General features: G+C 36.8%; 4 protein-coding genes and 1 long non-coding RNA gene across 5 annotated transcripts; 2 read left to right on the plus strand and 3 right to left on the minus strand.

The window, feature by feature from the left end:
• Positions 1–1,067: 1,067 nt before the first annotated feature.
• On the minus strand, positions 1,068–2,605 carry LOC114480840 (uncharacterized). Its single transcript, XM_028475265.1, has 4 exons — positions 2,395–2,605; positions 1,575–2,288; positions 1,277–1,407; positions 1,068–1,178 (listed from the first exon to the last, which is right to left on the minus strand). The coding sequence occupies exons 1-4, from the start codon at positions 2,441–2,443 to the stop codon at positions 1,068–1,070; spliced, it is 1,005 nt and encodes a 334-aa protein (XP_028331066.1). The 5' UTR covers positions 2,444–2,605.
• Positions 2,606–6,437: 3,832 nt separating this feature from the next.
• LOC114480841 (uncharacterized) lies at positions 6,438–7,990 on the minus strand. Its single transcript, XM_028475267.1, has 4 exons — positions 7,765–7,990; positions 6,945–7,658; positions 6,647–6,777; positions 6,438–6,551 (listed from the first exon to the last, which is right to left on the minus strand). The coding sequence occupies exons 1-4, from the start codon at positions 7,811–7,813 to the stop codon at positions 6,438–6,440; spliced, it is 1,008 nt and encodes a 335-aa protein (XP_028331068.1). The 5' UTR covers positions 7,814–7,990.
• Positions 7,991–9,942: 1,952 nt separating this feature from the next.
• On the minus strand, positions 9,943–16,068 carry LOC114480842 (uncharacterized). The gene is made up of 5 exons (XM_028475268.1): positions 16,063–16,068; positions 10,488–11,007; positions 10,283–10,408; positions 10,156–10,196; positions 9,943–10,075 (listed from the first exon to the last, which is right to left on the minus strand). The coding sequence occupies exons 1-5, from the start codon at positions 16,066–16,068 to the stop codon at positions 9,971–9,973; spliced, it is 798 nt and encodes a 265-aa protein (XP_028331069.1). The 3' UTR covers positions 9,943–9,970.
• A 1,816-nt stretch (positions 16,069–17,884) lies between these two features.
• On the plus strand, positions 17,885–18,261 carry LOC114480207 (uncharacterized). Its single transcript, XR_003676068.1, has 3 exons — positions 17,885–18,006; positions 18,095–18,129; positions 18,205–18,261. It is a non-coding gene; the product is annotated as an uncharacterized LOC114480207 (long non-coding RNA).
• Positions 18,262–23,287: 5,026 nt separating this feature from the next.
• LOC114480843 (immunoglobulin kappa light chain-like) lies at positions 23,288–24,978 on the plus strand. Its single transcript, XM_028475269.1, has 5 exons — positions 23,288–23,521; positions 23,628–24,335; positions 24,563–24,679; positions 24,771–24,784; positions 24,862–24,978. The coding sequence occupies exons 1-5, from the start codon at positions 23,473–23,475 to the stop codon at positions 24,976–24,978; spliced, it is 1,005 nt and encodes a 334-aa protein (XP_028331070.1). The 5' UTR covers positions 23,288–23,472.
• The last annotated feature ends 460 nt before the right edge of the window (positions 24,979–25,438 follow it).

The following is a 25,438-nucleotide window of genomic DNA, read 5'->3' on the forward strand; positions in this document are numbered from 1 at the left end:
AAAAGAGAATTACAATAATCCAGTCTAGAGGTAACAAAAGCATGGACTAGCTTTTCGGCGTCGCTCTGAGACAGGATAGATCTGATTTTAGCAATGTTACGGAGATGAAAGAAGGCAGTTCTTGAAGTTTGTTTTATGTGAGCGTTGAAGGATAAATCCTGATCAGAGTTGTAAATTACAGTGGCCGAAAATGGACAGAAAAAGAGGTGAAAAGGGTTCAAAGTGTCAATATTGTAAGAATTAGTTTAAACTTGCAAATAGCTGGCATGACAAATTGTAAATGTTGTTAAATTGGCAAAAATAAGCATGAAATATGGTGAAATAAGGTTCAACCTGACAATAATGGGTCAACATATGCAACATTTGGTGGGAAAAATGGGGGAAAGTGTTTAAAAGATATAAGATAAAAAATATCTTGAAAGTAGAAAAAAAAAATCACAAAAGGCATTTAAATTTGATGGACAAGTAGCAGAAATGGGAGTAATGTAGCACAAAATGTATTAAAAGTAGCAAAATTATGGCAAGAATAAGTTATAGAAAATAGGTTTAAATATGGCATGTTTGGTGTGACAGAAAAATTTTAAGAATAAGCAAAACTTTGCTCAAATTGTTCAAAAAATATTCTTAGATTCTTGAAGGCATCTTGCTATGTAGCTAATGTTTAAAAGGCAATAACAGTATCAATGATCATGAAAGACATTTTATTCAGCTCAGATCTTTTATTAAGTACATTTAGAGCAGGGATGTCCAATTCCGGTCCTCGAGGGCCACTATGCAGCATGTTTTAGATGTTTTTCCTCTTCCAACACACCTGATTCAAATGATCAACTCCTCATCCAGCTCTGCAGAAGCCTGATAATGATCCTAATCATTTGAATTAGGTGTGCTGGAAGAGGGAAACATCTAAAACATGCTGGATAGTGGCCCTCGAGGACCGGAATTGGACACCCCTGATTTAGAAGCTTTCAGGCAAAACTTGTGGAAACAGTAATGGGTTATTTTACACTATAGACAACGTATCATTTAATTGTTATTTACAGATAAATCTGATTCTGAATGAAACATAATCATTGTGAACTTGTGTGTAATCTGTAGTAAACACACACACTGTCTGTGTTCGTCCTCCACATTGAGGATCTGTTGAGTGGGTGAAGATTTTCTCTGCCAGGGATGATTCTCTGCTAAGAGGAAGAAACCATGTAACAGTGAGAAAGGCCAGTCAGTTCATACACTTTATTAGAATTAATTATAATATATGTTTATTAGATAATCCTACCTTAGTGGTTGTTTCTTTGGATTGGCTGATTTTTTTCTCACACATCATTAAAAAAAGACAAATCAACAGTGTGGTGGTCGGCATCAAAGCTCCACCCAAGATATATATCAGTTCTGAAGAGTATAAATAATCTGTGGGATAAGAAACACATATTCAGGTTTTTAATTTTCACTTTGTAAAAATCGTTAAAAATGTTTAGCACGGCAACACATTTTACTGTTTTTTTCTGCATATGTGGCATAAACATCAATATAGATACAAAATATCAAACAGTTTGACATGTTGCAGCACTTCTTACCTTTGAGCTCCAGTTTGGTTCCATTTCCAAACACGATGCGTCCACACACAGTAACTGCACAGTAGTAGGTTCCAGCATTAGACTGATTCAGGTTGTTCAATGACAGGTTGTAGACACAGGTGTGTGTTTTATTTGTTTTCTTCTCACACTGATCACTGTTGTCACTTTGGGTGTAGATGAGACTTGGATGATGATCCTCAGAGTTCTTGAACCAGTAAACACTGGGTTCTCCATCACAGCTCCCAGTGGATGCTGTGCACTTTAGAGTCACTGAGTCTCCTGAATGGATTGTCTCAGAGTCTGATTGTTGGACCAAAGCGTTAATGAAAGAATTTTCATCTTTTACAAAAACATTGGTTCCCTCTGAAAACTGCATGTGAAAACGATTCATAGATTTAGCACAGTAGTAAGTAGCTGAGTCAGAAACTTGGACGTCTGAAATTGTTAAGATTAAACTGTGTTTTTCATTCTTCAATGTAAAGCGTATTTCGTCCTTAAACTCATCGTGAAAAGTTCCTTTTCTGTCAAATGCAAACTGGGTAGATATTAGCTTTGGTTCCTGCCTCAGAGGCTGTTTGTACCAGAAGAATAGTGGATTACCACCATCGTCCTTCTGATATAAACACTGCAGAGTTACACTGTCACCAACATTAACTAAAATCAAACGTCTCTCCTGATACAGAGACGAGGACGATGATTGACAGGTTTCTTGAGCTGAAACATGGAGAAAAACAAACACACCATCATTCACAGCTAAAGAAAAGTCTGAGTCTCTACAAAGTGAAGAGTATAAAGTTAAAGTGTCAGAAAGAAAACTCACCGATGCTGAGCAAACAGATCAGAGAGAGGACAAAGTGTGCACAAGTCATGGTGCTGGAATTCTGGGGTTGACAGGAACTGAAGCCGCTCTTAAGAACAAGGATTACACTTGATTGGTCGGACTGAAGTGACACTGCACGCCCAACTAAGGAAACATCATCACATGTTCACTGGTAGCTTTGATGTCAGCAGGTTCTGTACATGAGCAGATTCACTGCATCCACTGATAGAAGACTTTTATATTCAACATCTGGATGGAAATCACAGTAAATACACATTAGTCACTAAGAAACACACACAGCTGATGATGATGTTAGATAATGAAGCTTTATTAATGTGCTGAGATGACATTTTACACTTTTTTTAGGATCTATGTTTAAATACAGAAAGTAAATTGATTTGACACTTGTAATGGATTTTTTAAAATCTAAATGGAATGTGGTTTAAATTACTTTTAATAGTCCTAAATGTTTGATATTTGCTTTTAAAGGATTTGATCTGATTAATTCCACACACTCTTGATAACAATGATCCTGTACATTGTATTGTGTGTATGGAGACTTGTTGCTCTTTTTGCTTCACTTTGTACATCAAGTCCTGAGATATTATAAATATCAAACATGTTAACAGTTATTGTGTCATGCTCACCTTACATTTATTTCCTGTGTATTTTGAAGTGTTATTGGTAGGACGTATTAGTAGAAAAACACACATTTTGTATATGGTGGTCTGTGAGAGACGGTGCATACACTTTTACATCCTGTCCAAACCACAGTAGCTGCTTCACTGACTGAGAACAGTGAGTTTTTAGTAAGAGCTCAGTTTGTTTTCTGCTGTTTACGTGATGAAAGGAGAGCTTTGATCCACACAGCTACAGAGGACTACCATCAACATGTCTTCATAGTTCAGCTCTTCCTGAATGACATGTCAGCCTGTTATTCACACGCTTAGAGCCTCATCATATATGATCATAGATATGTAAATGTTAGGAGATGGTTGAGGTGGTTCTAGTTTCTGTTAAAGGAGCACTGGCAGGCTACCTTAGTGAAGTGGTTTAGACATGTGAGAGAGGAAAGCTCAGTGTCAACCTAAGGCCCATTGATGTGTTTCTATCTGATCTGGGATTAACTTTAGATTCTCCTGGAAGAGATGGTGGTAGTGGTTTGGAGAGGCCTGTCTGGGCTTCATTGCTGAGGCTGTTGTCCTTCCAAACTGGACACTAATGAGCAAATAGTGACGTGTATGAGTGTTTGTGATAATCTAGAGATATAGTTGGTGCTGAGGAGCCAGAAGATGAGCTAACACTGAACTTAAAGAGGAAGTAGTTTGTTACGTACAGAGCTGCACAGACCGACTGCTCACTGTCATCATTTCTTAAGGTTTCCATTAATGAACAAAGGATGGATGTGGAATGAGAGCTGAGTGGTCAGTGGTGACCAATAGAGGATAGATGAAGATATGCTGATAGAGTATTTAAAACCTGAGTTGACAAAAAAGCTGTTATTTTGTTTTGTTTTTTTAGCCCTGAATCATTAATGCTTCTTGCAGTTATGCATAGAGTAGAACAGTGGTTATTAAACCTTTTCAGCCCACGACCCCCAAAATAAAGGTTCCAGAAATGGGGGATCCCCACTGTACCTGAAGGTGGTTGAACACAGACATGAACATTAAAGAACAGTCATATGGAGACAGAGCCATCAATGAGGGGGAATAAAGGGGAGAGATTTTTGGGGTCCATCTATAATGTCAGCAAAATGATGATCCATTGTTCTATAACCACATTTATTTATTATTCTGATTAATATCTACTGTTATCCAGGAAGTTTATTATTATTTGAGCCATAGTATATAGTCATGTTAAAGATGTAAATTCTTGTTTTAATCAGAAATACAATGAGTTGAAAGTGACCAAAAATGGTGGAATTAGATTTTTTTAAAAACACAGAAATTGGTCAGAGTTCAATCAATCAATCAATCAATCAATCAATCAATCAATCAATCAATCAATCAATCAATCTTTTATTTGTATAGCGCCAAATCATAACCAATGGTATCTCAAGACACTTTACTGTAGAGCAGTCTTAAGGATGGACTTATCATTTTATGGATACACACATATGCATATATACGTATATACACATACATATGTATCCCACACCCAACATGAATTCATCATGGCGGCAAGGAAAACCTTCTGTTAAGCAGCAGGAACCTTGTGTGGATCCCATTCCTATGATGAACAGCCATCCACGTTATGCTGTGTTGGGTGTGTGCAGAGGAAAGGGTGGAGACAGAGTTGTTGAGACTCTGTAACTCTACACTGAGGATCCCACAGACCTGCAAGACAAAAGCCAGAAGGAGTACAGGAGCAAACACACAAGGGAAGAAGCAGACATAGAGGGAGTGTTAGAGAGAGGAATGGGACCCTCTCCGGTCCCTCTCTAACCTAAATGACCTCTCTCCAACCGAGCATGCCAGACCCCCCCCCCCCCCCCCGGCAGTCTATGCCTATTGCATCATTAACTGAGCTATGAGCTGGTTCCTAACTAAAAGCTTTACCAAAGAGGACTGTTTTGAGCCTAACCTTAAAGGTAGAGAGGGTGTCTGCCCCCCGAACCGTGGTTGGTAGATGGTTCCAGAGAAGTGGGGCCTGATAACTCAAAGCTCTTCCTCCTATACTACTTCTAGAGACAAATGGAACAACGAGTAGGCCAGCATTTTGAGAGCGTAGTGTTCTGGGGGGATTGTATGGCACTACAAGCTCCTTGAGATAGACTGGTGCCTGTCCATTTAGGGCTTTATAAGTGAGAAGAAGAATCTTGAATTCTATTCTATATTTTATGGGAAGCCAATGCAGAGAGGTTAATACAGGAGTAATGTGATCTCTTCTCCTAGTTTTAGTCAGTACACGTGCTGCAGCATTTTGAACCAGCTGAAGTGTCTTAAGCAACTTGCTCGGGCAGCCTGCTAAAAGAGAATTACAATAATCCAGTCTAGAGGTAACAAAAGCATGGACTAGCTTTTCGGCGTCGCTCTGAGACAGGATAGATCTGATTTTAGCAATGTTACGGAGATGAAAGAAGGCAGTTCTTGAAGTTTGTTTTATGTGAGAGTTGAAGGATAAATTCTGATCAGAGTTGTAAATTACAGTGGCCGAAAATGGACAGAAAAAGAGGTGAAAAGGGTTCAAAGTGTCAATATTGTAAGAATTAGTTTAAACTTGCAAATAGCTGGCATGACAAATTGTAAATGTTGTTAAATTGGCAAAAATAAGCATGAAATATGGTGAAATAAGGTTCAACCTGACAATAATGGGTCAACATATGCAACATTTGGTGGGAAAAATGGGGGGAAAGTGTTTAAAAGATATAAGATAAAAAATATCTTGAAAGTAGAAAAAAAAATCACAAAAGGCATTTAAATTTGATGGACAAGTAGCAGAAATGGGAGTAATGTAGCACAAAATGTATTAAAAGTAGCAAAATTATGGCAAGAATAAGTTATAGAAAATAGGTTTAAATATGGCATGTTTGGTGTGACAGAAAAATTATAAGAATAAGCAAAACTTTGCTCAAATTGTTCAAAAAATATTCTTAGATTCTTGAAGGCATCTTGCTATGTAGCTAATGTTTAAAAGGCAATAAAAGTATCAATGATCATGAAAGACATTTTATTCAGCTCAGATCTTTTATTAAGTACATTTAGAGCAGGGATGTCCAATTCTGGTCCTCGAGGGCCACTATGCAGCATGTTTTAGATGTTTTTCCTCTTCCAACACACCTGATTCAAATTATCAACTCCTCATCCAGCTCTGCAGAAGCCTGATAATGATCCTAATCATTTGAATTAGGTGTGCTGGAAGAGGGAAACATCTAAAACATGCTGGATAGTGGCCCTCGAGGACCGGAATTGGACACCCCTGATTTAGAAGCTTTCAGGCAAAACTTGTGGAAACAGTAATGGGTTATTTTACACTATACACAATGCATCATTTAATTCTTATTTACAGATAAATCTGATCATGAGATTCTGAATGAAACAAAATCATTGTGAACTTGTGTGTAATCTGTAGTAAACACACACACTGTCTGTGTTCGTCCTCCACATTGAGGATCTGTTGAGTGGGTGAAGATTTTCTCTGCCAGGGATGATTCTCTGCTAAGAGGAAGAAACCATGTAACAGTGAGAAAGGCCAGTCAGTTCATACACTTTATTAGAATTAATTATAATATCTGTTTATTAGATAATCCTACCTTAGTGGTTGTTTCTTTGGATTGGCTGATTTTTTTCTCACACATCATTAAAAAAAGACAAATCAACAGTGTGGTGGTCGGCATCAAAGCTCCACCCAAGATATATATCAGTTCTGAAGAGTATAAATAATCTGTGGGATAAGAAACACATATTCAGGTTTTTAATTTTCACTTTGTAAAAATCGTTAAAAATGTTTAGCACGGCAACACATTTTACTGTTTTTTTCTGCATATGTGGCATAAACATCAATATAGATACAAAATATCAAACAGTTTGACATGTTGCAGCATTTCTTACCTTTGAGCTCCAGTCTGGTTCCATTTCCAAACACGATGCGTCCACACACAGTAACTGCACAGTAGTAGGTTCCAGCATTAGACTGATTCAGGTTGTTCAATGACAGGTTGTAGACACAGGTGTGTTTTTTATTTGTTTTCCTCTCACACTGATCACTGTTGTCACTTTGGGTGTAGATGAGACTTGGATGATGATCCTCAGAGTTCTTGAACCAGTAAACACTGTGTTCTCCATCACAGCTCTCAGTGGATGCTGTGCACTTTAGAGTCATTGAGTCTCCTGGATGGATTGTCTCAGAGTCTGATTGTTGGACCACAGCGTTAAATGAAGAATTTCGGTCTTTTACAACAACAGATGTTCCCTTTGAAAACTGCATCTTAAACTGATAGCTGTATTTTAAACAGTAGTAAGTAGCTGAGTCTGAAGGTTTCACATCAGAAATTTTTAGGTATAAAGTGTTGTCTCTCATATTTAATGTTAAGCGTGTGTTAGTCATAAATTCATCATGGAACGTTTCTTCTTTTTTATATTTATGATATGTAGAAATTATCATTGGTTGTTTCCCCAGAGGCTGTTTGTACCAATAGATCAATGATGCATCATCATCATCCTTCTGATATAAACACTGCAGAGTTACACTGTCACCAACATGAACTGAAATCAAACATCTCTCCTGATACAGAGATGAGGACGATGATTGACAGGTTTCTTGAACTGAAACATGGAGAAAAACAAACACACCATCATTCACAGCTAAAGAAAAGTCTGAGTCTCTACAAAGTGAAGAGTATAAAGTTAAAGTGTCAGAAAGAAAACTCACCGATGCTGAGCAAACAGATCAGAGAGAGGACAAAGTGTGCACAAGTCATGGTGCTGGAATTCTGGGGTTGACAGGAACTGAAGCCGCTCTTAAGAACAAGGATTACACTTGATTGGTCGGACTGAAGTGACACTGCACGCCCAACTAAGGAAACATCATCACATGTTCACTGGTAGCTTTGATGTCAGCAGGTTCTGTACATGAGCAGATTCACTGCATCCACTGATACAAGACTTTGATATTCAACATCTGGATGGAAATCACTGTAAATACACATTAGTCACTAAGAAACACACACAGTGTAACAACTTAAAGTCATTTTTACAAACAGCATTTACTATTGTGTGTGTTGTTTTTATTAGAAATGCTAACACATATGTAAAATGGCGACTCATGAACTGAAGCTTTTCTACATTCATACTGAGCCTTTTTGTGTCGTCCCTGAGTCTGTTCATGTACTTTTTGTCTGAAACTCTTCTCTTTGCTGCTCTTTTCCAGCTAATCCTCTTACCTTTACATGTCTTTTTATCAGTAGATCTATATCAGAATGTCTATCTTGTGAAACTTATACTACTTTTGTTGCTGTTGCTGTTTACAGAGAAGGATCTAATTTTAATATTCAGTACATGTCTTTCTGCATCCTGCTTAAACCACACTAGCTGCTGTCTGTCTCGTTCTACCAAGCTACAGTGGTCAACCACTAAAGCTCACCATCAGAGGGGAGACTCAAAGTCTCATCTTCATAACAATATTTCACAAAGACAGGTGCAAACATGAATTATTAGCAAGTTTAAATATTAGACAAAATATTGTGTTTCTGTGAATTTTTTAAAGACACTTAAAACCTGTTTTCTGGAAACAGTGAGCGTTTGTGATATTGTTGTTGGGAAGTGAAGTCAAATGTATTATTTTTAATGAAAATGTACCTTTTCTCATATTCTAGGGCAGGGGTGTCACTTTTTTTTTGTTCAGGGTCGAAATGTGAACCAGTTTGATCTCATATGGGACACAGAATTTAGGTGGGAAAGATGAGCAATTTCATCATTATTGTGCCCTATTTTTTTTTTTTAGGTTTTAAAAATTCAAGATTTCAAGTTTGCACTTCCATCTTGATTTTGTGGCAATTTCTTTTATTTCCTTTGGGGAAAATTTAGGGAAAAATTCAGTGTTTTGGAAAAATTTCGAGTTTTTTCAACAATTTGCAGTTTAAAAATGACTGTCATAATATTATTTAAAGATGGAACACAATGACCCATGGTCAATAGTGTGGAGATTCATTGAGTGTTTGTGTTTGGATGGACTATGATATCTACAACTGAATTATATGGCAGTTTACACAATGATTTATATTTTTACTTTCTGCTGAGGGCCGCAATGTTAGTCAAAAGGCTTAGATTTGGCTCCTGATGAATTTAGTCTAAATACCACATACTAAAAAACAAACAAACTACATGACTCTAACTACAGTACTATATACTACTGCTATGTACTCTATATCACTGTGTTTTGTTTTTAGGACCTTTTAGTTATTGTTAAAACCATATAATGAGTGAATAAAATAATCATCTTAATCATATTAGAAGTATCTTATCTGCAATGTGTTTCAAATTTCAAGTTCATTTATGTATTTTAAGTAGGATTTTCCATAGTTCAGTAAATATGTCACATACATACATGTGGGGTGTGGGTGGGCTCAGTAATATAGAGAGACAGGGGAGGGCGGCTTAGGGAGCGCTTCTGATGAGTAATTACTCACAGCTGCAGCGATGTGGCTAATCATCCTTTTTCCTCTAATTATGGTAATAATGGACAGCTTTTGGCCCAAACGTGTACATTTTTGTTAAATCTGAGGTTGAGTTTGTGACAATGCAATAACAATAACATTAATACCCTGAGTCATTTAGTGTTTTTATTATTTTATTAAACGTTAAGATGCAAAGAGGTACAAATTGGTGACTAATTTCAAACAGCAGAAGTATTTATTCATGCTGATGTAATAACAATAATAAAACTACTTTTTATTTATGAGCTAAACAAATTACACACAAGTCAAAAAAGAAGCAACAAAGGTAAACACAGAATGTACATTATACATACATACATATCATCTCCATTGATAAATTTCATCTCTTCTTACATTTTGAATATATATTTAAAGCTGTGATAATCCTCAGGCCTCTCTCAGTTACAAACACAAGCCTATCAACTAATGCTTAACTCTGGAGTACACACACTCATTGTTGGTGGTGTTTCGCTGTCGTCGTGTGCGTCTCTGTTGGTTAATATTCACAGCTGCATAGTGAAGGATTTCCTGCTGGAAACAAACATATTTAGCGTTAATTTGAATATAAGACAGTCGTGTGTTTTTATATAGCATCAGACAGTGGTTACCTCTGCATTTGTTGATGATGATAAAGATATGGGCTGAAACTCTAGATTGAAAAAACAGAAAGGTATCGTAATAAGAAGCAAAAAGGTCAAAACATGTAGTTTTATATTTAAATATAATGTTAGTTACCTGTAGGTTGGTTTCTGCTCTTCTTGATCAGTGTGTATAAAATGAAAGCCAATATTAGAATTGAAATGGTGGTAAATACTAAGCCTCCACTCAAGAGATTCACCAAGAGATTTGAGTCTTTACCACCTAGGGAAGATGAGTATTATGTTTTAATAGAAAGTACAATGAAATATCAATAACTGTGAATTCTACAGAAGTTTCTTACCTTGAACGTGGGACACAGTCGTGTTTCTGAAGAGTTCGTGTCCACATGAAGCAACGACACAGAAGTTGAACTCAGCATTAATGTGATCTTTACCTTTTATCATCTTGTTGTACAGACACGTGTGATGGTTTGATCTGGGAATCTTTAAACACTGAGGGGTCCGGTTTTCATGAGGGATCTTTGACTCTTTAACACTGAGTTGGTCCCAACAGCCTCCAGTGAACACTGTACAGTTCAGAGACTGGGATGCAGAACCATCGGCCGACACTTTAACGTCCAAAGTTGAACCTTTAACTGTGACTCTGATTCCTTTCTCAAATGTCACATTACCCTGATCACCGTGTGCACAAAAGTACGTTGCTGTGTCAGAAAGCTGCACAGGTGATATTTTTAGGAGAATATCACTTTGATTTATCTCGAGGCTGAAACGTGGGTTTTCTTTAAAATCGCCATAGAAATGACTGGTTGTGCTGTGTTTGTTGATGGTAGCGAGAAGCTCCAGCCTCTGGTCCAATGTTTGCTTGTACCAAAAATATTGGTTTGCATGTCAGGTTGTTACCAACATCAACTATTATGAAGCCTTTGTCCTGATGAACAGTTGTGTGTTGTTCGGAAAAAGCTGTAAAGAAGAAAAGGAGAAACTTTCAAACTTCCTGAAGGGTTTAGTTCAATTTCAAATAGAAGCAGAATATTATTAATACAGAAATTATTAACTTTAATATATAATCAATGGTTTTTAATTGTTTTGCGCACCTGTTTTGTCGAGGAACAGCGAGATCAGTAAGAAGACCAACTGGAGAGTTGTCATCGTGTTGATGTTTGCCGTGTTGAGTGAGAAGCACCTCAATACATTCTTGTTCTCTTCACAGAGGGTGGGACTCACACTGCTGAGTGGAAACTTTACATTTCTGTATCTTCACAGGAATCCTGTGTTTTGGTCAGACCTGAAGATTCCTCTGACGCTCTAAAATCACAGTCAGTGACTTAATTTATTCAGACAACTTTTTTTCAGGATATTTTAATTCCTGACATGTGTAGGGATGCATCAAAGCAATCACCTCTGAGGGAGACTGGCAGTTGACAGTTGAAACATGCGAGGAGATAAAATTTCCTGCAAAGAAACTGAATAAAATGATACCTTAACATATAGTTTAATATCTTTTTTTGCAGCATCTTCTAATCAACACGTTGATGGATTGATTCCATTACTATTCCTGTCCATGTGTTAAACTGTGTTCCATTGTAGCACCTTTCATCCACCTTAGGACACAGGTCTCCAACCTGCTGTGATCAATAATGAAAGTATAAAAAAAACAGTGTTAATGTTTTTTTAAAGCGACAATAACGAGACTAATTGAAAAAAATACATCTGAACGAAAACTACTCAAAATATATTGACATTTTAAATATGTTTAGGTTTCATTTATTCAGACAACTTTTTTCAGGAAATTTACTTTTAAATTTACTTTAATCTCCTGACATGTTTTGACATAAAACTGTCAGCCTTCCTCAGAGGCAACTACTGAGGAAGACTGACAGTTGGCAGTTGAATCATGTCAGGAGATTAAAGTAAATTTCCTGAAAAAATTTGGTTGGATAAATGTAACTTTAACATATTGTTTCACAAAAAGAAGACAAAATGAACTTGCTTGAACATTTTAGTTTCCTACTGAAAACTAAACTCCAATTTCATCACATGGGATGAAATCCAATCTGAACTAATCTTAAGCATTGATCCCATCATTTCTATCCTTGTCAGGTTGATGAATGGTAATTGAATCTTTTAAAGAAAAACGCATAAACTTATGTTTTATATTTTAGTCGACTATATCTGAACCTATTTAGTTGATTAAAACTAGACTATAACTCAAATGGTCCTGATAACTACATTATGACAGAAACTAAGTTGCATTTTAGTCAAAAGACTGACTAAAACTAAATCAAATTAACTCTGATGAAAATATGATGTGTTTAAACTCCATAAATGATCATTTAGAGAAATGTTTAACTTCCACATGTGCAAACGTCACTCCTGCACTTGACTCATTACTGAAGTAAGATTAGCACAATTTCAATTATATAATTATGATGATTACCTGATTATTTGTTGAAAAGCAGCACCAAACCTGTAAAGAACCTCCTCCATGCTTCCCATTCACCTCGTACACAAACAACCAGTCTTCTTCTGTATCTAAAAACAGTAAAAATACCACTAACTTCTTTTTTATGGAATCCAATGTGTTCTTGGAACCACATATTAGGATATTTACAAATCAAATATCTGTCCTTAAACTTTCTCCATTGTCTCACCTTTGTTGCAGAGGTTTATGGTTTTTCCTCCAGTTAGAGATGTTTCTCTATGACTGGTCGATTGATGAATGGTCCAAACACTTGTCCTCAAACACAAGTATGACTATTTTTATTACAAAAACCCAGATCTGAATATTTAAAAACAGACAGCCACAAAGAAAGACCAAAGTGGAGAGTGCAGAAGAACATTGAGGCTCATTTGTGTCATTTCTGTGGTCGGGACTTGAACGTACTTCATACAGTTTGATACAGCCTGAGGATCAAAGGCCTACTGCGAGGATGGAGTACTGACTCTACAGAGACTTCCTGGTTGAAACCACAGAGAGAACAAGAGCAATGCCCATACATGCATTGGCTAAATATGTTTCTCGTCAGTTTCTGAGCAACTCCACCCACTCAGTCACATCTCAGACCAGAGAACAGTTGGTGAGAGTAGCTAAGTGAACAGCTAGACTTCCATCAAATTTTATTTTACATTAACTTAGTTACTCTTTAAGGGGAAAAACAAGCTTTGTTGGATCAAATATTCTTTGCCAATCTACAGTGTTTAAGACAAACTAAATCCCAAAACTACATTTTTCCTGTTGAAACCAATGTATTTGTGTAAGAAGAACTGTTGGTGATTGATTCTTGTCCATCTCTTGACAATTTAGTCAAAGTATATCAATTTGGTGCATTTTTTTGTTAAATTGTGTGAGTAACTGCCTTCTGGCTTGAAACCCAGCAACTAAACTCTAATTTTGCTATTGGCTGTTATTCTTACATCACAAATTAGTTCTGTTGGTCCCGCCTCTCCAATAAAAAACTAGCACCTGTGGACTCTCCAGTCTGCAGTGAGTAGGTTGGATTGAGAGAATTGTGAATAGAAAGGAATAACACGTGTTGAGTAGCTAGTTAGCGTAGCATAGATTGTTAATTTATAGTATAGATTGAGCGTGTCTTACCTGCTCCAGGAGCCCCACCCATAATCAAGGCATTTTTTGAATTTCAGGCCCATACTCATGTCAGCCAAATCCTTTTGGTTCAGTTACTCTTTAAATATTTGCCTCAACACCTTTCAACAAATGAAAACCTTCTATATCAGAAGTTTGGTTCAGGGGCCAAATACAGACCATTTTGGTTCAGGGGCAAAGGGCAGGAGTTGAGAAAAAAAACCATTCATTTTAAGTTTTTTTTAATGCCAATGGTTGATGAAGCGCTCTGAACCAAAGAGAATGAGTCCACACTTATTTTTACTTATTGCCTTGAAAAGATTTTGTGATACATTTTGTACTGCTTGTTATGGTCCGAACACTGCGGACATGAAGTAAAGTTTTTGTTTTTTTGTTTTTTTAACAATGATTCATGTTTTCTCTGTAACTTTTCTCCTGTGGGCCGAATTGGATGTTCTAAAGGGCCGGTTTTGGCCCCCGGGCCTTGAGTATGACACACAAGTTGTTTATGAACATTACAAGTCAGATCTGCAGCCTTAGTTAATGTTAATGTATCCAACAGTCAGAGTGATAGGTGTGAAGCAGTCTGGTCATCAATGCTAGTGTGACAGCAGTGCATGAAAACTCTGCACACGTCCTGTATGAGACCACAGACTTCTGTCAGTCAACCACACAGCTGCTGAAAACAGTCACTTCTCAGAGATGGATGTAGTGTGTGTCAGTTTTTAAAGGTTACGTTCTTAGTGTAGTAATGAGTGGAGTTTGCATGTTCTCCACAAATATGTTTCTTCTTATGGTCCTGAAAGCACCACAGGCCCAGTGAATGATCATAAAAACCAGTAAAACATTACATGTAGGAACATTAGCCAAACTCAGACTATGGTTCAATATACAACTTTGTATATATGTGGCTGCATCCATTCCACACATGGTCCTAAGTACTTGACGCGATGATGAAGTATTTTTTTTTGCAGCTTGGTGACACAACGAACAGTTCAAATGAAAAAAGTGGGCGTTACTTTTCTCTTTGTGGTTTTAAAAAAAGATGCTTCTGCAGTGTTGTTGTGTATGTGTTATGTATCCCAGCCTCACGGATACATGATTATCTGAACCATAAACACTCTTCCTAGAGTCCCCTGTCCAGTATCCTTAGAAACCACTAATGTGCCTTACCCATCTTGGTAACACTTTACTTGAAGTTTTATACATAAAGCTGACTTTATGCTGTCATTTTTATGAATAAGGTGTTGTGAAAGCTGTCATTGAGTGATGTTTGTTAACCTAACCCTTTTTTACCTTAACCCCTAACCCTAAAGCCTGATATATGGCTCCGCGTCAAATCAACGCCATAGCCGCACTTAGCGCTCTACGTAGACATAGACCCCCTGCTGTAATGTGACGTGCGCCTCCCAAAAATCCTGTCTACATGTCAAGGCGACGCAGAACATAAGGGCTGTGATTGCTCCTCTCCAAACCTCAGCCCCGGTCACTGGCTTCTGCGTCAGGTCGATGCCGTAGCCGCACAAAGCGCTCTACATTGACTTAAACCCCCAAGCCTTAACCCGACATGCGCCTTCCAAAAATCCTGATTGGGCGTCGAGGGGACGCGGAACGTAAGCGCTGTTATTGGTCGGCTCCAAACCCCAGCCCGGTCACTGCTTTTCCAGTCAACACCGCTATGTTTCATCATTTTGGGGAGCGATACGAGAGTTGTATCTACAGTAGATTGAGTCAAAGAGAGAACCGAGATGGACAGAAAGTGCCAGAGTTTTATTATTTCCTTTCATGGCTAAAGCTCACGTGAAGCACCGCCAAACGGAGCCAGTCACAGTCAAAAAGTGTGTTTACTGTTGTTATCACTACTCTGCCTCGTCTCTGTACCTACAGTGTGTTTGTGTGTGTGTTTTATTAACAGTAAACAATGACTGACATGCTGTGGAGGCTACCAGAGGAGCAGACATGATGTTATGTTTAAAGCGAGTTTTACACCGCTGCTCTGCTCCCAACTCGCTGCTTCCCTCTCCACTCTACGTCGGGGTCAAAGCCCCAATGACCTCAGCGTGACCGTTGACTGGAGTGTTCAAAAGTGTGCTCGATACACTTTTATACTTTGTTTGCATGTTTTTATGTTTTGAAACCGTTTTCTTTTTTTTGTCCAACAATACACTCATGGTTAGGTACAGTAGTTAAGTAATAATCCAGAAATACATTACATTTTAAGATGCTTAAAAAATGTAAAACATTGTTTTTTGTGACTGGAAGATAAACAAGAGCTTTTAATTATTATTATTATAACTATGAAACAAACACACACACACACACAGAACCTCTACCGGCATGGCGGCCAATCGCATAGCGATGTGTTTCCTCGACGCAGAACTACAGTTGGCCAACCGCTACATCACGTTGATGGCATAGGTCCTGACGCAGAAGCATATATCAGGTTTAACCCTACCTAACCTCACTAGATCCCTCCACCTAACCCAATAAATACCGACATACTAGCTGCAAAGATTTCATAATTTAGCAAACAACACTTATGACGGCATAATGCCAGCCTTATATATAAAACATCAAGTAAATATTTAATATCACCAGAATTTGGCTGAAAACTGTAATGAAAGACTAAGATATTATTGTAGAAATACACCTATTGGTTAGGAAGGGAAAACTTTATGACAGAAGTCAATAAAAAGTGTTTTGTCTTTTTGGAGTTATTATATATTTTTTTAGATAAACTGTGAAATGTGGTTTTTACATCATTAGCAAAGGAAGAGAAAAAGAAGGAGAGGATAACTAGCTAGTTTTAGAAAATAGAATTAGAATTTATCTCAAATTATGACATCACATGATATTTGTACCAATGAGTGAGAATAAAGAATAAATTTATTTGTAGAATAAAATGCATATATATATATAAATAAAATGATAGTAAATATATTGATTAATTAAATAATAACGATAAAATAATGTACTGCATGCATGAGCTCCCTTAAAACGTGAGGTTGCATTTGAGCAAACTAAGCTGGAAATCATGTTAAATGTACACATTCCTTAAAAAAAAAGTGAAAGTGTTTGGTCTCACCTATACAAAACAATTCAGAATTTGGGTCACTGAGGGTGACGTCAGAGCTGCCTAAGAATCTTCAGGTCTGACCAAAACACAGGATTTCTGTGAAGAAACAGAAATGTAAAGTTTCCACTCAGCAGTGTGAGTCCCACCCTCTGTGAAGAGAACAAGAATGTATTGAGGTGCTTCTCACTCAACACGGCAAACATCGACACGATGACACCTCTCCAGTTGGTCTTCTTACTGATCTTGCTGAACCTCGACAAAAAAGGTACGCATTATTTTTTAAATAATTAATTTATGTACTTTGGGTGAAATTTAATTACACTCATTCTTTCTCTCTCTTTTTTAAATTTTATTTTTCAGCTTTAATGGAAATTTCCAATCAGAACCCAACTCTTCTTCTGGACGAAAAGTTAATAGTAGTGAAAGTTGGCGACAACTTGACTGTCACCTGTTTTTACAACAATGCAAAGATTTATTTTTTGTACAAGCAAACATTGGACCAGAGGCTGCACCTCATCTCCAGTGCTTATAAACAGGGTCAGTTCTTTTCTTTCAATGGCGATTTTAAAGAAAACCCACGTTTCAGACAGGAGATTACTGAACGTGATAATCAAATAAAAATATCACCTGTGCAGTTTTCTGACACAGCAACGTACTTTTGTGCACATGGTGAGCTGGGTAAGGTTACATTTGAGAAAGGAATCAGAGTCACAGTTAAAGGTTCAGCTTTGGACGTTAAAGTGTCGGCTGATGGTTCTGCATCCCAGTCTCTGAACTGTACAGTGTTCACTGGAGGCTGTTGGGACCAACTCAGTGTTAAAGAGTCAAAGATCCCTCATGAAAACTGGACCCCTCAGTGTTTAAAGATTCCCAGATCAAACCGTCACACGTGTCTCTACAATGAGATGATTAAGGTAAAGATCACATTAATGCTGAGTTCAACTTCTGTGCTATTGCTTCATGTGGACACGAACTCTTCAGAAACACGACTGTGGTCATCGTTGAAGGTGAGAAACTTCTCTCGTGTTACATTTTGACATATTTTGGAACTCAAATTGATTGATTTTACTACTTTTCCCAGCTGTTGAGCATTCACTGAAGATGGTGCATATCTTGGGTGGAGCTTTAGCATTTAACATCATTTTAATTCTATTATTGGCTTTCGTCTTATACACACTGTACAAGAAAAGCCAACGCACAGGTAACTGACATCATATTTAAACACAAAGCTGCATATATTGACCTTTTGGACTCTAATTAAATTATATCTTTTTTTATTTTACGACCAGTCGTGTCATCATCATCATCAGCACCAAACACAGAGGTGACCACTGACTCTAAAGTGTATTTTAAAGTATTTTTCTGCACGCTGGTAATGGATTCATGTGTTTGTTTCTAGGAGGAAATCCTTCACTATGCAGCTTTAAATGTTATTCAAGTGAGCAAAACAGGACGGAAACGAAACATCACCAAAACTGAGTGTGTGTACTCTACAGTGAAAAATTAGATAGTTTTAGTCTCTCTGATAATTCATCTTTTTTTAATCAATATATCTGCAGCTCAATTTTATGGTTTTACTTCATGATAATTTCATTTCTTCTAATTTTTACTCTGTAAATTGTTTCCTGTGCTTTGGAAATATTCATTGAGATATGTGTATAAATTCTATATAATTGTGTTTAGGTGTTGCTAAGACGTGAATAGGGATTGTTGTTGAATAAAAATAAGTTCAAATCAGTTTATGCTTCCAATTGCCTCATTTTGTTGAGCTTTACTGTAGTTCATGTGAGGCTACACTCAGACTGCAGGCAAATACGACCCAACTCAATTTTTTTTTTTTTGCCCATATGCAAATTGTATCCGAGCTGTTAATGACAGTTCACATTGCACAAATAATTTTTTTTAATTACGACTGAGGCTTCTTTCATATGTGCCCTGAAATCCGATATGTACTGTATCTAAATATTTTGCAATGCAACTGCTGTTTGAATGGCTTGTATCGTCACGTATTACCTCAGAATCATTTTTGCGCATGTGGTTCAGATTCAGTTCCTTCTGTAAACTGATTGAGGAGGTCCCGCTGTGAATCCCGCGCCTCCTGTGCGGCGCATTTTGAAGCTTTTTCACGCGGCGGGGCCTTTAAGCGTGCGTCTGGCGCCTCCAACGCGGCCAATGCTGGAGTTGGGATTCTTGAACTTTTGGGGCATATCACGGCACGTCGACCAATCAAGAGCGTTCCCCAACCATGATGTTTCAGAATAATGAGAAGAAGAAAAAAACACTAACCGGAGGTGGAGACAGTTGAATAGGCGCTTTTTGTTGGAATATAGCGCCTATAGTTGGGGTCCTAGTCGGAGATGTGCACGCCGATGCGGGTCAGCAGGTTGTCAAACTGGGCACGAGAGAGACGGAAGTAGCGCTGAAAGCGACTCTCATCCGAGCGCAGCTCTGGTGAATCCAGAAAATGTGCAGAGGCGCAATGAAATCCATGCCACTCACTGGTTAATGTAGAGCCGATGAATGATGACCTAATTTTTGGTTTTGTTGGTTAACTAATAAAAACTAAAATGTAATTTTGTCACATGGGACGAAATCCTATCAGAACAAAGTTTACTTTTACTGTGTGGAAGGCGGGACAAGTCGTTAAGTGATCCAATAGGGAGTAAGCTGATTGTGTTTGTAGATGTCAGAAGACTGTTTCTGTGTGTATTTACAAAAAATAATATTGTTCCATATCAGGTTAAACAATGGTTGTTGAATCTTTAAAACATTGCATAAACTATGTTTCATATTCTAGTGGACTAAAATCTTCTTGTCATTTAGTGATTATAACTAAACTATAATAATTCTGATGACTTAATCAAAGTCAAATTTAATAAAAAAAAGACTATGGCTAAAACTAAATAAAAATTTGTTCTCAAAACAAACACTGGTTATTAGTTATTTTCATTGTGGAATATGATGCAATGGGACTATAACTTTTTCTTTTCAATAATAACTACAGTAACACAACTTTTTCCTGCTCATTGATTTATTGTACAAGAGATGAAACTAATATGGTATACAGCAATGCAAAAAAAGTGCCATAGTTATTCTGTCAGAGAGGTGAGGTGCTGGAGTCGAGGGGGTGCAGAGTTGTTTTGTAACAGGAAGTGTCTTTACACAATAAAACTGAAGAGTGAAAAAGTGTCCAAACAGTAATCAGAATAATGGTCTCAGGGAAAAACACAAAAAAACACATTAGAAGAACCTGGGAACATGAGAAGCTATACTTCAAGACTTGAAGGACAATCCAACAGCAAACAGATTGTGAACAAACACTCCTGGGATAGCGCAGGGAAGGCAATCAAGGAATGAGAAACACTTCAGTAGAAACTGGAAAAACTACTCAATCACTGTGAATCAACACACAAACAGAACAGAGGGTGAAATACACAAGGAGGCCCATAACCAGGGGTGAACATAAGTGGTGCAAAAAAACCCAAACAAATACTGAAATTTGCATTTGGACACCAAAGATTTGAGGATAGATAAAAGTGAATGATGGGAGCGAGCTTCCTATTGGTTGCTGATATATTTTAGATTTGTATGTAACTCATCTGGGAGCAGACTCAGCTGAGTCAGCTAAGCACATTGAACAGGAAGGGAGGGAGAGAGACAATACGAGTAAAAATACGAAGGATCCACCTAAACAACAACATTACTGATGGTAATCATGGATATGGACCCAGATCTATATAAACACTGGAAACAAAACTCAGACTGTGATTATTTTACGGAGACTGAATTAAATGTGGAAACCAAGAGTAAAAAAGGTCTGTCATTTGTTCATTTCAATTGTTAGGTGGTGGGGTGATTAAAGATTACATAAAATTTAAATTCAAAGTGTTTATTGTCATATGTGCTGTTAGAAACACATTTTCCTGTACAATGAAATTACTACCTTGCTTATGAACTAAGATTTAATAATATGTTTATACAAGTTAAATCTAACAGTGGAAAATACAACACTGCCAATAGAACTAACAACAGCTGGATTAACCTTGACGTAGAGACAAAACAAGCTGCAAACTTGTGTGTCCAAAAGAGACATTCCCGAGTGGTGACATTATGGATGAAAAGGGAAAAAACTTCCAAACACCTTCGAAAGAGGAACTATTCTTGAACTGGCGGAATGCTAACAACGTCTGGCAGGGAACAAGGCCAACACGAACAACGATAGAGAGGAAGAGGAATAAAAACAAGACAACACTGACTACAGATGAGAATACACAAGAAAGAACTCAAGAATGTTTGACCAGAGAGACATGTAAACCCATGTAAATTTGCGATGGTAAAACAGGGGACGGGACCCAGATAAGCAAACTGCTTCTCTCGTCTCCTTTTTCGGCATGTACAAAAAAAAAAAAAAAGTGAATGTAACCATGTCGGAAATAAACTGAATAAATAAAAAAATAATCAGACACAGAAACTTAGAGGTGGAGATGAGAGAAATGAGTGAAAGAAAAATGAACAAAGTTTGGACACATTTTAATGTGATGGATTATTCCAGAACAGAGTATAGACTGAGCCATGTAAACGTTTCACATTACACAGGCATGAGAGCAGTTCATCCATCACTGACACTAACTTGATGGTTCTCAGACTTTTTTTTATTGCACCTCCTTTAAAGGAAATTTCAACAAAATGAGTCAAAAAAAAAAAGGAACCTTTATTGAAAAAGAAAAAATGCATGAAAACTAAATTCTTGGGGTTACAGTAAATGACAGACTGAGTAGGAAACCACATATCAAACATGTACAGACCAAAGTTTCAAGAAGCATGGCAGTCATACACAAAATAAAACAATTACTGGATCATAATTCTCTTTGTACATTTCACTGGTTTTGCCATATTTACATTACTGTCCTGAGGTTTGGGGAAATACAAAACTTCATTACAGTCACTATCCTGCAGGTCAACTAAATTAGCCATCATCATGGATATTATTCGGCAAAAACAGATAATTACCAGAAAATTCACAAAACGTATTTAGGAATCAGGAGGGAGTTTATCAATTAAGAGAGGAACATAACTTCAAATGTTTAAAAAACAGACGGAATGACCTTGAAAAGTTTCTGTTTATCTATTGCTGGTGTCAAGTTGTGGAACAATCTGAGGAAGTCAAGCAAAGTTCAAATAACAACCAGTTCAAGAAAATGTATAAAAATGTATCAGGGATTATGGTCATTAATGATTATGGTGATTATAAATTATTAATTGATGTGGCATGGTGATGAGAGGTAGATAATATGAATGTGTATATGTATTTATGCATGTGTGTGTATATATATATATATATATATATATATATATATATATATATATATATATATATATATATATATATATATATATATATATATATATACTGTATGCTGTATATTAATTTTATTTTGACAAAAAGGTGTGAGCTAACAAGCTTCTTCTCACTCCTTTTTGAATGTCATTTATTATTTTTTTCTATGCTTGATTATTATTTTGCTTCCTCAAAATCTTCATTTCGAAATTATGTTGTGCAGATAACTTGTTAAATAGTAATCAGGAAGACTTGTACTATTTGCATATTCAGAAAAAAATGATGATAAATTAAAAAAAAAATTATTTTAGTTTTTTTGATATATAATGTATTATATGATGACAAAATTCTGTAGGATAACATAACCATCAGTGTTTTAAAATAGTAAAGGTTCTGTGCATGTTATTGTATTTGGTTTTCAGATATTTATAGGATTAGTTTTCAGTCCTTTTATTAAAAGCTTCATATTCTTTGAGGCTTTGGAGAACACAGGCTTTTTAACCATATTCAGCTTAAATGAAAATATATTTCACATTATTTATTCATCCATCTATTATGTTTCTCCTGTGAGGGGGTTTTTGAAAAACGTGAGCACCAAGGAACAACCCCAGGTACTCCTCTGAGCAATAGATCAAAAAGTTATGTGTACCCTAGATTACAACCCATTCACAGAGAGAAACCAGAGACACACAAACAAAGTAACAGGAAAACAGTCAGTGCAGACAGAGGCTGATGTGGTTTTTACAGGATGTAGAAAACATGCAGTCCCACCTAAACACACAAAGAGCAACTGACCACTGACTATTTATTGGTAAATGTTTAAATTATGATGAGAAACGTTGCATTAGTCATGTGAGACACAGTTTTAAAAGTACAAAAAGTGTTCAACAAGAGAAAAAAAAGAAAACAGTGGATTTCCTAATAATGGATTAGAACAACATCTGATTCCAATAAACACCTATCATTGCAAAAGTGTATGCTATACTTTAAAATAATGCTGTCCTGAATTATATAAACTTTTACAATTTACATCATTGTCTCAGCACATTAATAAAGTTTTATTATATAACATCATCAGCTGTGTGTGTTTCTTAGTGACTAATGTGTATTTACAGTGATTTCCATCCAGATGTTGAATATAAAAGTCTTCTATCAGTGGATGCAGTGAATCTGCTCATGTACAGAACCTGCTGACATCAAAGCTACCAGTGAACATGTGATGATGTTTCCTTAGTTGGGCGTGCAGTGTCACTTCAGTCCGACCAATCAAGTGTAATCCTTGTTCTTAAGAGCGGCTTCAGTTCCTGTCAACCCCAGAATTCCAGCACCATGACTTGTGCACACTTTGTCCTCTCTCTGATCTGTTTGCTCAGCATCGGTGAGTTTTCTTTCTGACACTTTAACTTTATACTCTTCACTTTGTAGAGACTCAGACTTTTCTTTAGCTGTGAATGATGGTGTGTTTGTTTTTCTCCATGTTTCAGCTCAAGAAACCTGTCAATCATCGTCCTTGTCTCTGCATCAGGAGAGACGTTTGATTTCAGTTAATGTTGGTGACAATATAACTCTGCAGTGTTTATATGATGATGGTGATGCATCATTAATCTTTTGGTACAAACAGCCTCTGGGGAAACAACCAAAGATAATTTCTACATATCATAAATATAAAAAAGAAGGAATGTTCCATGATGAATTTATGAATTACACACGCTTAACATTAAATATGAGAAACAACACTTCATACCTAAAAATTTCTGATGTGAAACCTTCAGACTCAGCTACTTACTACTGTTTAAAATACAGCTATCAGTTTAAGATGCAGTTTTCAGAGGGAACCACTGTTGTTGTAAAAGACGCAAATTTTTCATTTAACGCTTCGGTCCAACAATCAGACTCTGAGACAATCCATCCAGGAGACTCAGTGACTCTAAATTGCACAGCATCCACTGGGAGCTGTGATGGAGAACCCAGTGTTTACTGGTTCAAGAACTCTGAGGATCATCATCCAAGTCTCATCTACACCCAAAGTGACAACAGTGATCAGTGTGAGAGGAAAACAAATAAAACACACACCTGTGTCTACAACCTGTCATTGAACAACCTGGATCAGTCTAATGCTGGAACCTACTACTGTGCAGTTACTGTGTGTGGACGCATCGTGTTTGGAAATGGAACCAAACTGGAGCGCAAAGGTAAGTTCCTCCAAAGTTGGTTTTGTTTTTGAACATGTAATAATACATAATCATCAATAATAGAAGTTTAAGGAGATCCTTTAACAATTGCAAGATAAGTGAAATAATTAGCAGTATTTCATAATATACCAATAAATCGAAACCTTTTACTTCCAATTTTTTGAACCAATGCTCAAACTACAAAACTGTCATTTCCTCATTTTGTCTTTGTGTCTGATTTCCTGCAGATAAATCAACTCCAGAGTATATCTTGAGTGCAGCTTTGTTTCTCAGCACCACACTGGTTATTGTTCTAACTTATCTAATATTTAAGATGCATAAGAAAACAAGCAGAGGATCCACAGGTACGATAGCTACAACTCTTCACCTTTTTGTTCTTTAAATGTGGATTTTTTTCGTGATAAACACTTTATGTCTTCTTTGGTCTTTTTTCAGCATCAGTCACAGAGGTACGTTTTAATAGCTCAGCATGCTTTTAAATCACTTCCTCTGAACGTTTCTGACATGTTTTATTCTTCCTTATCAGGACATCAGCCAACGCACAGAAGACCTGAACTATGCTGCTTTGAGCTTTAACCCACCCAGAAGATTTCACATTCAGAGACAGAACGAGTGTGTGTACTCTGGTGTTAACATGTCGTAGACACACTTAGAAGTGTGTGGGAATGCATATTTGGACTTTTTTTTTTTTTTTTTTTTTTACTTTGAAAGCATTTTTTTCCCCTTCAGTTAAAACCAATTTAAACCATCAGTTTCATTATGGCCAGGTCATCTGCATAGCTGTACTTGGTTGACATTGTTTTTCTTTTTCATTTTCATCAAGTTTTCTCTTAAAGCTGCAGTATGTAGAATTCTGCCTCCGCTTCCTGTTTCAAAACAGAAACTTTACTTAACCTCCCTTAACGACATCCTGTGTGTCGCTCTTTGTGACTTTTTCTCAATAGAGACGAGTGACAAATGTAAGGACTTTATTTTATTTTTATTTTTTATTTATTCAGTTCATTTCCGACATGGTTGCAAAGGAAAGGGAGACGGAAAAAGCAGTTTGCTTATCTAAATCCGTCCTGTTTTGAACACAGTAAATTTGACATCAAAGCATGTTT

The sequence above is a fragment of the Gouania willdenowi genome, chromosome 18 (genome assembly GCF_900634775.1).
Source record: "Gouania willdenowi chromosome 18, fGouWil2.1, whole genome shotgun sequence".
Lineage (NCBI taxonomy): Eukaryota > Metazoa > Chordata > Actinopteri > Blenniiformes > Gobiesocidae > Gouania > Gouania willdenowi.

Excerpts from the sequence above, each read along its gene's own strand:
- LOC114480842 (XM_028475268.1), bottom strand. Across the intron at positions 10,197-10,282 it reads GAGCAGAAACCAACCTACAG|AGTTTCAGCCCATATCTTTA; the intron begins GTAACTAACATT and ends TTTTCAATCTAG. Across the intron at positions 10,076-10,155 it reads CATCATCAACAAATGCAGAG|GAAATCCTTCACTATGCAGC; the intron begins GTAACCACTGTC and ends TGTTTCCAGCAG.
- LOC114480841 (XM_028475267.1), bottom strand. The coding sequence starts at position 7,813 with ATGACTTGTGCACACTTTGTCCTCTCTCTGATCTGTTTGCTCAGCATC. Across the intron at positions 7,659-7,764 it reads GATCTGTTTGCTCAGCATCG|TTCAAGAAACCTGTCAATCA; the intron begins GTGAGTTTTCTT and ends TCCATGTTTCAG. Across the intron at positions 6,552-6,646 it reads CCAAAGAAACAACCACTAAG|CAGAGAATCATCCCTGGCAG; the intron begins GTAGGATTATCT and ends TCTTCCTCTTAG.
- LOC114480843 (XM_028475269.1), top strand. The coding sequence starts at position 23,473 with ATGACTTGTGCACACTTTGTCCTCTCTCTGATCTGTTTGCTCAGCATC. Across the intron at positions 23,522-23,627 it reads GATCTGTTTGCTCAGCATCG|CTCAAGAAACCTGTCAATCA; the intron begins GTGAGTTTTCTT and ends TCCATGTTTCAG. Across the intron at positions 24,336-24,562 it reads AACCAAACTGGAGCGCAAAG|ATAAATCAACTCCAGAGTAT; the intron begins GTAAGTTCCTCC and ends GATTTCCTGCAG.
- LOC114480840 (XM_028475265.1), bottom strand. The coding sequence starts at position 2,443 with ATGACTTGTGCACACTTTGTCCTCTCTCTGATCTGTTTGCTCAGCATC. Across the intron at positions 1,408-1,574 it reads AACCAAACTGGAGCTCAAAG|ATTATTTATACTCTTCAGAA; the intron begins GTAAGAAGTGCT and ends CTTATCCCACAG. Across the intron at positions 1,179-1,276 it reads CCAAAGAAACAACCACTAAG|AGAATCATCCCTGGCAGAGA; the intron begins GTAGGATTATCT and ends TCCTCTTAGCAG.